The following is a 13977-nucleotide window of genomic DNA, read 5'->3' on the forward strand; positions in this document are numbered from 1 at the left end:
CTAAGTCCAAAAGGGGGCATAATTTGGCCAAAATGAAAGTCAGAGTTATGGGACTTGCTGCTATCAACTACTTTTATAACCCCGAAGACACATGTGAAGTTTCAAAACAATATCTGCATTAGTTTTGGAGATAGTAACTTGCATGTAAAACTTTAACCAAAATTTTCTAAGTCCAAAAGGGGGCATAATTTGCTCAAAATACATGTCAAAGTTATGGGACTTGACCCAAAGAGTTTGGTAATTGACCTAGAAAAAGAAAAAATAAGTTTCAAAGTTATATGCCTTTAATTAATGGCTGTATGTACTTGCATGAAAAAACTTAACCAAGGTGTGACGCCGACGCCGACGCCGATAGCTAGACTATTCTTCGAATAGTCGAGCTAAAAATAGCCAGGCTTTCCCACAGAGAGTCTTGGATAGTGAATTGTAAGGATCGTTCAATTAACTAATATTACATGTAAACCTACAGCTATGAAGGTTTAAACAATACACAACTGATAAGTGCTTCCAGTCATTTATATTGTCCATGTTGTAGAATAAGTATAGAAATCTAGATCTATTGGTAATTTACTATAATGATAATAGCATTGTAATTAAGCATAACTAATTGGGTTTCTAAAGATAGTAAAGTTGTTTGTGTATTCAAAAAATAATACTGTAATCATCAGATTCATAGTGTAAGATTTTAAATAATTTGTTGGTTTAATAAATATGTGATAAAAAATTTTGACTTAAGGATATTTTATTAAAAAAAATGGATCTTAAAACTCCAGTTAAAATCACTCATTCAAACTGCGTTGTGTGTGGTTATCAGAAAAAAACAGAAACGCAATATTCAATCTTCGACAAAAAAAATTATCAGCGTTATTAGAAAAATATGGAGGCATCAAAGTTCGAAGCGGTAAAATATGTAGCGATTGTTTGAGAAGGTTGGAAACACTGGATTCTAAATTTAATTAATTTTATCAAATGTGTCGACAAAATTTTCCTAGAGTAATTCATGGCAGCAAACGAATGGCACCGTCACCATCGCCGCTAATAACCTACGTCTCTCCATGTGTCACGAGTAAACGGACTCGAAATGTTTCTAAACTTCCGACACCAAATTCAAAATGTGGACTTGCCATGCCTTTCCTAACTAAGAGTCCGCTTACACCAGCGGCTAAACAGAATTTTAAGGGTTCTAAAATTCCAACACCTGTGTCGAAACATCAGTCACCTTGAAATAACACTCGTAGGAAATTGATACTCGCAGACAATCTTCCACATAGCGAAAGTGTAAATGATGATCTATGTTTCATCGATTTGGACGCAGATATGACAGGTAAATAGTTTTAATACATTAGTCTATTTGCCAAATTATAGTAGAAATACAAATTTGTAAAGCAGTTATTTTAATATGACATTATATGGACTATTTTTCTCGTAATATTAAATAAGCATTTTTTAATATAGTCAACACTGTGTTAGACGACCTCCGAATAAAGACCATCCTGTGAATGAAGATCAACATGGGAAAATGGCACATTATTAATCTGCAACAGAAACTCATGCGAATAAAGACCCCCTGTAAATAAAGAGCGTTATAGCTGCTTCCCAAAGAAGGTCTTTTTTTCAACTCGTTTAATAAATTCAATATGAAACGGGATTCATGAACTATCCTCTATATACATATTTTAGATCATTATTCATTATCATTATGTTTATCATTTCGTTATCATTATTATCATTATTATTATTATTATTATATTCATTATATATAATAAAATGATAAAAATGATGATAATGAATAATGATTTTTTTTGTTTTTGTTTTTGTTGGGTTTAACGTCGCACCGACACAATTATAAATAATGAATCAGATCTAAATTATGTATATAGAGGATAGTTCATGAGTGCCGTTTCATATTGAATTTATTATTATTATTATTATTATTATTGAGTCGGCTAAACGCTTTCAAGCGTTTGACGAGTCCTTGCTATCGCCCGATTTCTCATTCTTATTAAATGGCCTCACAACACAGCGAAGTGATGTAGTTCCATTAGATTGTCTCTAATTTCAAAGAGTTCATTGATCGAATGAAGTTCAGTTATGTCAATCCCATTTGCTATGACCAATATACGATGTAATCTGTCAAATTTATGACTTGTAATTGTGCAATACTCGAATAAAGCCACGTATTTTCTTCCGCGGTAACTCATTAAGGATAAACACGCATAACGATTCTGTGGGATTTGGTAATACATTTGCGCATATGATTATGGTGACGAATTTTATGCCCTTTTGTCACAAAAGAGTAAATATGATGTTCACAAATTCAAATAAAAACTGCATATTAACATATTAGCCAAATTATCCATTTGTTACCCTGTCCGTTTCAAAAAATAATCTTTAAAATCATTGCGCAAATAACAAATTTATTGCGCTGTGCATTTTAAGAATTGCGCAGGCTTACCAAGCTTGCGTAACATCCAGCGAAAGACAAACTATAGTTCCAGAACATACTGCTAGTATTTTATTGAGTCGGGTAACTCTGAAAGCATTGGAATGTCTCTTATCAAAGAGTTTAACACATCGATGAAATTAAATTATGACAGCTTCATTTTAAATGACGCGAATAAGATATGTGCAGTGCGATAATTCTTCCGCGGATGAATCCTAACAACATTCTGGACACTTTCCGGCGGACACGCGTGACCTGTTTATAACAACGCTTCTACGACTTTGCGTGGGTTGAATTTTGCAGTCAGTAAGCGGATAAATTATCGGGAGAAGAAGCTCTTATTGGTTTGTTTAATTATTATTGATATTAAAAATGATTTTATTTCTTATTTTTTCGAGAAATAAACAAATCGGCGAAACATAAAATTGTTTATCTTGTAGTTTTTGAAATTGAAAGTAGATCGTCTATGTTTGGCTGCTTAAAGAGAATTCCTATAGTTTTTTTCCTTTCATAGAAATTTTTTAAATTCACATATATGATAGGAAAATTTGTGCTGAAAACAATGAACAAATAAAAACAATAGGTCACCAGGCTTGTTTTTGTGAAAAATTGTTTTGAACACACCCACTGTTGCTGAAACTGCTAGCGATTTTTCAACATTTTCATAATTTTGTGCTTTTTTATAAATACCAACCAAAATATACATCAAGACAGCACAATAAGGTTTTTTTTTCTTTTTACAGATTTTATTATATACTTATTTGACATCATAGTCATATTTTTAATACTCTATCCTTACAATAATGGGTACAAATGAAAAAAAAATTGTTTCATATTTACTTTTGTGAACTTTTTTCAGTGAAAAATACCCATAGTGAAGAATATTTTTTTAAATTTTGAAAAAATTCTTTCATAGAATTTTTTCCTGTTTTTCTTGTGTATAGATAATTGTATTGTGAGCATAAAAATGGCTAAAAATGTATGGGTCACCAGGCTAAATTTTATGTTAAAACCGCTAGAATACAACACCTGTTCGGACGGAAAATAGCGCGAACCTGGCCAAATTGATTACATGTATGTCTGCTAGAAGTTAAAAAAAAGTTTTAAAAATTCTTAATTCTTTCTATAATTGAATACTAAATAATCTGAAAGGTGATACTGTCTTATCAGTACTAAGTCAATTATCTTACATTATATGAACAACACTGTCTTTGTACCAAAATGCGATGTGAAAACACAACCACAAAAATAGCAAGATACCTGTCAGGCATGATACTTGTCAATACAACATAAACCAGTATCAACATTTGATTACTGATAAAACTTATCAAAAATGTTATTTCATTCAAGATTCCCCATATTTAAGACTGTCTGTAACATGTTTCAACAAATGTTGACTTCAGTTCAGTTTTCCATAGAAAGTGTCGGCTGCGCAGAAAGATGCGCATAAAAAACTATCGGAATTCCCTTTAAACGAAAAAAAAAACTTTTTTATGAAATGATTTAAATAAGAGGTAATTTCACCGTAAACTTCAATGTCAGATACTGCCAATTGCTGCTAAATGTCTTCGCATCATCATAATTTGTAAAACATATTGTTGAAACTGGAGATTTAGAAACGTGTACTCGTATCCGGATATAATATTTTGGGTAAATATCGAGCTGTGTTATGAAATTTTAACATTCAAGTAACAGACATGATAGATATTATTGTAACAGAAATGATTCTAGAATTTATTTTTATAACACATACATAGAATCTATATCAAACTCATATTCTAGTCCTGAGAGGTGATCTGAAAGTAAAAAGATGATGTGACAGTCATTCATACTTTGGATATTGTAATACTAAAAAGAATCTAGGTAATATTTAGAAATTGAAACATAAAATTTTCAGTTACAAATCGCACCAAAGGCTGTATCAAGGGTTTACATATTCAAATATTTCTTGTGGTGATACCCCAAAACCTACTTGCAGGAGGGGGTATCATCCCATACCCTCCCGCCATATTGCCACTTTACAGTTTGATACATTTGCCCTTTTACCACCTGCCACAATGCCCATTTCAAATTCTGACTGCAATTTAAAGCAGGAAGAAACACCCCTCCCCACACCCACCCTGCTACCGACCACGTAAATATGGCTGAAACATTTTTCAGCCCAGTCTGGGCCTGTCTGTCTACATGAATCGATACCGCCTCGATAGCCTAGTTGTAGAGCGTCCGCTTCGAGTGCGGGAGGTCGTGGGTTCGATCCCCGGCCGCATCATACCAAAGACGTGAAAAATGGTACCAGTAGCTCCCTTGCTTGGCGCTCAGCATTAAAAGGGAAACTGGCCTCTTCTCTCATACCCTCGTGGCGATGGATTCCATCAGGAATGAGGTGTCGAGAGTGATTAATATAAGTTGTACAACTTCCTTCACAATCGACCTAAAATAAATTATGTATAAACTAAATACGTAACCATTGATAATGAATCAAAATGGATAATTGAAAGTGCATAGACTTCGGGATTACTGACATGGTTTTGAAGGGGTTAACAGATCTGAAATAGAATAAATGATGGTTTTAACTAAAAAAGAACTTCATTTATTAATATCGGTTATCTTTTCCGAAATTGGTAGCTAGTCCGAGTAACTTCCCTTAGTTTCGAATGCGCAATTTTCCTGTCAGTGTAAACATTCGTGACACTATATATTGACACTCAGCAACATTTACATATCTCTAAACGCAAAAGTAGGTATACTTTAAATTCACATCACTTATAATATGATTGAACAATACCTAATATATGACACGGTTATCGTCAGACCCGTTATCTGTAAAATATCTGAACAGTTCTTTCGTCCATCCGTTACAAATTGTATGTGGCAATCCGCGCTGTAATAGTTTAATACATAAATTGTCATATTCAAATTTTATCATGTGCGAATATATACCAGCCGATAATTGCCTCTTTTGGCAATGTCGGAGGCAAATGTTTACTGGAAAAATATATATAGTCTTGGGCAGTATCTTAGTGCCAGCTGTCAAATTGTAGTTTGTACTTTCAACATTTTTATTTCTGCGAACCACTCTTCAATTTTAGAGAAATATATTGGGTTTAAATACTTGTATAATGTCAATCAAAGTTTTACTAGGCATCGACTGAATGTTCATTTCATTTATTGTAACAAAATCTCTGTTTAGTTGGGGGAAAAAACTAAAAACAAACTAAAAAAATTGGTAGACTATACTACCAGTACATCAATCATTAGCCGACTCTCAGGCCCTTCAGGCCTTTGATTATTATCATCATTATTATTATAATAATAATAATTATTATTATTTGTCTTATTCACTACGCAATAATTTGTACACGACTTGATGACATAAAAAATTGTTTGACTATTATTATTTGTCTGACTAAGCTATGATCACTCTTTAGTTGTTTTTTTAGGTGTTTGATCGACTTCATAGGGAGGGTGTGTGTATGGGATATACAAGCAGCCTTTATTTTTCCTAGGACAAATTGGTGGACTTTCAATGAAGCGATCGTAGATCTCATAAAAAATCAAACAAGATTTCGGTTGACAGGAGACAATATTAACTGGACTGTAGATGTCCATGATCAGCGGAATGAGCACAAATGTTTCATGCTTTCGGATCAGCCATTCTAGTGCAAAACATGGATTTTACACTTTATAGCACAACACCTCAAAAGAATATTTTGGACTCAGCTATTCAAGATTTTGTACCGTCAGCTGAAGACAATGAAGTTTATAAATTTGACAACACTGTCCTTATGTCGCGAGTGGCATACACTTCCGTCGATCCGCGTAGCTTCTATAAGGCACTGCAGGCCCGGGCCTGCAGATTATCCGAGAAAATGAAAAAATCAGAATGCCAAATATGCAATGAAAATCGAAGGGTAAGAGGGGTTAGGCTGTAAGAGGTAATGAATCAGTCATTAACGGGAGCGTACCTGGATAGTTTTGAACTGTACGCTAGATATGAGCAGCATAGTTACGAACGAAGCAGCGATGCTGCGAGTATGATGTAGGTGAGGGAGGGGGTCTCCATCTCAGAGAAAATTGACATTTAGTGAATGTTTTATGCAAGAGATGCGTTCTCTTGCAATATTCCAGCGTTAATCTATTTTGTTTGTCATATTTGTACTACATATTACGGAGGTAATCATTTAAAATCAAAGTTTAGCACACCGCTCATGCTTAATGTCAGATAAAGAGCCTACAATTATTCACCATTTCACATCACCAGATAAACTGAATTTTCCCGACTTTGCAGCTGGAGTCTTTCTGAGTTTTCCTTTCATCAATAAGTATGTGTTTTATCATTCTACTTTCTGTCTAATCCTTACCCAGCTTAATTTCTGTAATGAACTTGTCCATCTTTCACTTTAGACCGTACCATTAACTGTTATAGGGGTGTTTATAAAAAAGATACTGACTGAATAGTGAAGTGCAGATCTTGAGCAGACTGCATGCATGTCTTGTTGCTGGTTGCTAAGGCAGAATCAGTCCGGTCCAGCATGATAAGAGTTTTCGGTGTTATGCCATATTTTATAAAGGTATTTGTGTGTTTCAGTCTAAGAACACAATATTTTTCACGATGTGTTCACCATAAATGCTAATATTTTTATGAAGGATGTAGCCAAGAGTGAAAATGTTTTATCTGGCATTGACAAGTGCAATGTAATTTGATTTTTGTCGAGCCCGCTTGCGGAAGCGAAGATATAGATCTAGTTGTCCAAATGGCTGTTCGGTGTATGTGCGTGCGTGCGTCCGTCCGGATTTGTTTGTCCGGACCATAACTTTGACATGCATGGAGCAATCTCGTTTATATTTGGCATGAATGTTAACCTCAGTAAGACGGAGTGTCATGTGCAAACCGCAATTCCTATCTCAAAGGTATAAAGTGATATATTACAGACTCCGGTATATACCGGATTAACTAAATTTAAAAGACAATATCTTAAATGTATATATTTTGTAACCATGGTGATACTAACCCTAACCTCTAGTCAGTATATTATGCATTTGATACTCTAAATGCGTGCGGACATGCAAAAAAATGAGTAGTTTTGCCGTGCGCTCCAATGGATAATAATTCCGCGCAGGCGCAGAACGGCTGCACCAACTCTGCAATGAGAAACATTCTTTAAGTGGCAGGGGCCAGTTTCGCATTTGGCCCGGGTACGTTTTTTAAATAAAATAGACAGATGCACTTACGTTTTTTAAATAAAATAGAAATTAAAGGCATTTATATTCAACTGGTTATTTATGATGTTTATAGAACTGAGGATTCCTGCGTACGAGTACTTATTGTGTAAAGTAAATATTTACTTGAATCGATTTTCCTAGCTCCGTGTAGACGGCCGGGTCTAAAGTCTTACCTGAGGTAACGGAATTCAGACGAAATGGAAACGGTCATTCATCCGTCCAGATTCAGCTCAAAATAGCGGAAAAAGTAAACGGTTATGAGATACTTTTCTTCCCACCATTATTTTCGTCTGGCCACATGCTTTAAAAATATGCATGTGTTTTAGGTCAGTCATTTGCAGATAACAGGGTACAGGTCGCGCAAGGTGTGCATTTTGGGCCATTTTTGCCTCAAAATTCAGTGTCCTGAAACCTGCGTTTTACTCGTTTTTATCATTGAAGCAACAGAATCGGCAGATTGAAAATGTCACACAATGAAGTGCTAAGTCTATGCAATACATTCGCTCAACTATGGAATGCCGGTCACGACATGCCAATTGCCAGTTGCTAGTTGCTACTTGCAAATTGGATAAAATTTATACAAATGTATGTACACCGTATGATTGAATTTGGCACGATGCGTGGTAATTAGCAAGTGGCAACTGGCAAGTAGCAATTAGCAAGTGGCAACTAGCAAGTAGCAAGTGGCAAGTGGCAAATAGCAACTGGCAAGTAGCAACTAGCAACTGGCATGTCCCTACCCGCATTCCATAAAAAACAAAGTCCCATAACTGTGCGGATTTGTTTTTCTGAAAGAACCTAACATGTACCATGCACAAATAGGATTACTAACGATGTCTTGTGTTAAGTTTCATTGAATTGTGTGGATGGGTTCAGGAGATTAGGCGCACAAGATTGCATATGCAGACTCTATGTATAAAGTATAGTAACAAAAAACAAAGTCCCGTAAATGACTTTTTGTGAAAGAACCTAACATGCACCATGCACAACGACTGTTGTAACTGATCACTTGTGTGAATGAGGAGAGTTGGTGCGCACAAGATTGTGTCTACGGACAGACAGACTGACGGACGGACAGACAGACAACCTGAAACCATTATACCACCCCCCTAACAACGAATACGTTCTCATCTCTCATTATCGTTGTACAATAGAATGCAATTATAACCAGAGTATATTTTAACTAAATGCGATAAAGCTACTGTTATATGAAAGTACATTGCCTGACAATTAGCAAGTAGCAAATGGTATGTAGCAACTGGCAAGTGGCAACTAGCAATTTGAAATAATCACGCGTTATGATTGACTCTGAACGGTGTGCATGTAAAATTTTGCCTTACGTAAGTGGCAAACGGCAAGTGGCAATTAGCAAATAGCAAGTGGCAAGTAGAATGTCATGACCGCCATTCCATACTCAACACTTGCCTTGAATTTGTCAAAATTGGGTTTTTCATGATTTTTTTTGCACTGGTATCAGCGCAGATTTGTGGAATTTTCAAATTAACTGTCCCTTGTCCCCCTACAGGCATACAGACACTAAATAGAATAATGGCGGACACAAATGGTCCTCAGTTTTTTTGTTTTTTTTTGCTCTGTAGAGCTATTTTCCTTATTTTCTTTGCAATTTTTTTGCTAAAATCACATGACAGATCTATGCTTGACATGTAGGTAGCATTTTCATAATGAAATAACAACATGACCAAATTTTTCATGGAAACTTAGATCATACACCACCAGTATAATTTGGGGTCTCATTTTTAGCTGATTTTGCAGTTTGTGTGTTTGACTGAAATTATTTTTCTTGCATCAAACATGACCCCCACTTTTCTTTTGATTTTTAGTTACCACTGACAATATTCTTCAAGAAAATGTAAGTTACAGAAATTTAAAATGGGTCCTGATGTGTGCTGCGGCCGTTGGAAATGGGTCAATTTCATATAGAATAAAGAACAACAACTATTTAGTGTGTTATAACCTACATGTAATATTACTGACCGCTTGCAACGTTGAAAAAAGCAGTTAAGAGGTCTGGATAAATGCCGTAACGAAAAAGCCGTAACTTTCAAGGGCATACAGTAGTAAATAAATTTACTATATGGTCTGTATAAAATTAACAATCTTCTGAGAGCTGTAACACATAGTCAGGCTCATTTTAAAAAAGGATTACTAGCCTTATGTTAGTAAATGACCTATAAACCAAAAAATAACACCAAGGAAAGTAGGGGTCATGTATCTTCTAAGAGAGATATTTTCTCCGACATGTCAAAACTATGGAATATCTTCCAAACTGCATGTGTAATACGGTTTGTTTACATTTCTATAAATGCAAAATGTCTTATTGAAAATGCTACCAAAATGTCAAGTATAGGTCCACAATGAAATAAAAACAGAAACTGGCTTACATAAAGCATGAACATGCCACTTGAACTGGGATTAAAATGAGTTTTTTTTTTCTTTACACTATTATCCAATGTGCTGCTTGATTACCTATTTAGTACTGTTGTACCTTCAAAAAACAGTCCTTTAAAACAACAAGTCTTTTGAAACTACCATGGTGAAATGAAAACGCCACTGATTTAAGGTATTACTGGTACATCCATCATAAGCAGTATTCAGAATATCAAACAAGAGGGCCAAGATGGCCCTAGGTCGCTCACCTGAAAAACACACCATAACAGTGTAAACATGTTTGACCTAGTGATTTCATGGAAAAAACATTCTGACCAATTATCATTAAAATTGGAGCAAAAATATTGAGTATAAATAAGTATTTTCTTTGATTTGACCTAGTGACCTAGTTATTGATCCCAGATGACCCATATTCGACCTTGACCTAGAATTTATCAAAGCAATCATTTTGACCAAATTTCATGAAGATCAATTGAAAAATACAGCCTCTATCGCATACACAAGGTTTTTCTTTGATTTGACCTAGTGACCTACTTTTGACCCAAGATGACCCATATTCAAATTTGACCTAGATTTCATCAAGGTAATCATTCTGACTTAATTTCAGGAAGATCAATTGGAAAATATAGCCTCTATTGCGTACATAGTTTCTCTTTGATTTGACCTAGTGACCTAGTGACCTAATTTTTGACCCCAGATGACCCATATTCAAACCTGACGTAGATTTCATCAATGCAATCATTCGGACCAAATTTCATGAAGATCAATTGAAAAATACAGCCTCTATCGCATACACAAGGTTTTTCTTAGATTTGACCTAGTGACCTACTTTTTGACCCCAGATGACCCATTTCCAAACTCGGCCTAGATTTCATTAAGGTTATCATTTTGATTTACTTTCAGGAAGTTCAATTGAAAAATTCAGCCTCTATCGCATATACAAGCTATATGACCCATATTTGATTTTGACCTAGAGTTCATCAAGGCAATCATTCTGACAATTGTTTATGGAAAATCTAATGTTCAAAAGTAAATACATTTCATCAGTGCAGAAATACCTCAGCATATTCTCTGGAATCTGAAGGATAAATTCTGAGATGACTAAGCTGTGGTCTGAGACACCTGCTTAGAACTAACTGCTGACCAGTGCGGGTTTGGTTGTTACAAATAAATTCAGAACACTGCTGCTTCGGGAGTGGGAGTTTACCATTTGTGTGAGCCAGTGATATCCTAAAAAATCAAGTAAATGTCACATATATTTGACAGGAATTTCAATTAATGGGTATGGATCCCAAAGCAACTTAAGGGGTGTCGCGGGGTCTGATGAGTTCCAGTGACCTTTCAAACACTGTGATACTTAAATGTTTGTTTTGCATGTAAGATCTCAATGTCTTTCCTAATTAAACACCATATTTAACATTTTAGGAGCCATAAGGCCACTAGTACAAATATTGCATCTAGTGTTCACTCAGTGAAAGACAGCCTGATGTTACACTAAAACAAACTAAATTACACAAGCAAATTCAGTGAATTTATATCTCCCACTAATTAGGTTATTTTGTGAATTTTGAAAGGTATTTAACTTATATATATGAATTTTAAAACAATTAAAAGGCAATAACTCTGCAGGTACTGAAGAGATCCTGATGAAAGATGTGCAAGCACCACCGCTCTAAAGTGCTTTTTTTGTGTAAAATTCCATGAAGATCCATCAGTGGATTACTTTGTTGTGTTGAACATTGGATTGCAAAACAGTTAAGGACAATGAGTTCCTGAAGTGATCCTGATGAAAGTTACACATGCTCCACTGCCCTATAGTGATCTACATTTGTGTAAAGTTTCATGAAGATCCATCAATATATTACTTATACACAGTCAAAAGTCTTTATTGTTTACCAATTCAAGGTGAAAAGCTCTGCTTTAACTGGGTCAAGGGGGATAATACTATATGGAAACAAACGCCATGTGCGTATCAATAATTATGTGAGGTTTGGTGATACTAGCTAAAATACTGCATTTTCAACTTAGTAAAGACATACACATGGACAGATGCACAACACAATATAAACATCTGTCTGCCTTTAGCAGGGATAACATGGCAAAAAGCAATAAAAAGTTTTTTAATAATCAATAATGTATTTATTCAATTTAATCAAAAGCAATACTGCATAATTGTACAAGTTTATCACAGATGAGGAAAATGACAAGAGAAGAATATGAAAATATACAAGAGCTGTCAGTGGACAGCGTGCTCGACTATTCTCAGTGCTTGATAGTATAATATAAGCTATGAGTAAAACTATAACATTACAATAAGCATATTCTAAGTCGAAAAGGGGCCATAATTCAGTCAAAATGCTTAATAGAGTTGCCTCCTCCTTTTTACAGACTGGGGTCATGATGGTAAACAAGTATGCAAAATATCAAAGCAATATCTCAAATGGACCTCAAAAATATTTAGGGTGGTACGCAAACTTTAACATTTTTTCTAAGTCGAAAAGGGGCCATTATTCAGTCAAAATGCTTGATAGAGTTGCCTCCTCCTTTTTACAGACTGGGTTCATGATGGTTAACAAATATGCAAAATATCAAAGCAATATCTCAATGGACTTTGAAAATATTTGGGGTGGTACGCAAACTTTAACATTTATTCTAAGTCGAAAAGGGGCCATAATTCAGTCAAATTGCTTGATAGAGTTGCCTCCTCCTTTTTACAGACTGGGGTTATGATGGTAAACAGGTATGCAAAATATCAAAGCAATATCTCAATGGACTATGAAAATATTTAGGGTGGTACGCAAACTTTAACATTTATTCCAAGTTGAAAATGGGCCATAATTCAGTCAAAATGCTTGATAGAGTTGTCTCCTCCTTTTTACAAACTGGGGTCATGATGGTAAACAAGTATGCAAAATATCAAAACAATATCTCAATGGACTTTGAAAATATTTGGGGTGGTATGCAAACTTTAACGTTTGTGTGACGCTCACGCTCACACACGCGCTAATGCCGGGGCGAGTAGGATAGCTCCCCTATTCTTCGAATAGTCAAGCTCATAAGCAGTACTTAACTGTATATCTAACAAAATCATTACATTCAAAATCATTCATTTTAAAGTGTTAATTTTTTGAAAAAAAAAAAAAAAACATAGCTACTTTTTTATGTTAGTACTTCCTTTCTAGCAAATTTGAGAAATGACAGACACAAAATGGAAACCTGCTGAAATAAACGTGCAATGTTATTAAGATGATTAATTACATGATGAAAAAAGTCATCATAAATTGTTACTATTATGCCTCATTTTTATTGCCAATTGCAAACCTGTTGTATCATTATTAGATATCCCTACATTTTCTATCAAAACTATTGTTGTTATTTGACCTATTTTATGTAAAACACACCCTCAATACACCGGTATTGACAGTTTAACTGCCAGAAATACCAGGGATCTGTGTTATCTGCATATTAAAAAAATCTATCTATTTGTTTTGTTTACTATAACAAAACAAATACAAATGTATGACATTGCTTTTCGTAGGACTGCAATACTGTCTACATTTGAAAGGAATATATACTGACAGCCTCAGCTCCGCCTCCTCGGCTCCCCCTCCACTGACAGTAATCTCCTCCTGTTGTAAGTATTTACTGTCCTACTGAAAGCAATGTGGATATTGTGTAATACATTAGAACACAAACGGTCAGTAAAATTTCTTTAAGGTAATTTGCAATGTCTACAAATTATTCACTTCACTATGTAGAATCATTACTGTTCAGTTTAAACTGATGTTTTATCATGCTCCATTTCAAGTTTTCAATGTCCACTGGGGTATGAAGTGTTCTTTCAATAAAGTCACAATTTCCATGTTTATCCACAAGTATAACAGTGTTTGTTCTGAAAAAAT

General features: G+C 34.9%; 2 protein-coding genes across 3 annotated transcripts in view; both read right to left on the reverse strand.

Moving 5' to 3' along the window:
• Nucleotides 1-13977, reverse strand: part of LOC123543283 (transport and Golgi organization protein 2 homolog) — a 133101-nt gene that overhangs the window by 99478 nt on the left and 19646 nt on the right. The window contains exon 8 of one of the 2 annotated variants that reach the window (XM_045317274.2): nucleotides 13208-13967. The exons of the other annotated variant lie outside the window; for it this stretch is intronic. Coding sequence (XP_045173209.2) covers nucleotides 13826-13967 — 142 coding nt within the window. The 3' untranslated portion in view covers nucleotides 13208-13825. Of the gene's footprint in view, nucleotides 1-13207; nucleotides 13968-13977 lie in introns of those variants that run through there. 2 annotated transcript variants of the gene reach the window in all.
• The window catches only part of LOC123535239 (beta-1,3-glucosyltransferase-like), a 106519-nt gene that overhangs the window by 34644 nt on the left and 57898 nt on the right, over nucleotides 1-13977 (reverse strand). The gene's annotated exons all lie outside the window — the stretch shown is intronic.

Source organism: Mercenaria mercenaria, chromosome 12, assembly GCF_021730395.1.
Source record: "Mercenaria mercenaria strain notata chromosome 12, MADL_Memer_1, whole genome shotgun sequence".
NCBI lineage: Eukaryota > Metazoa > Mollusca > Bivalvia > Venerida > Veneridae > Mercenaria > Mercenaria mercenaria.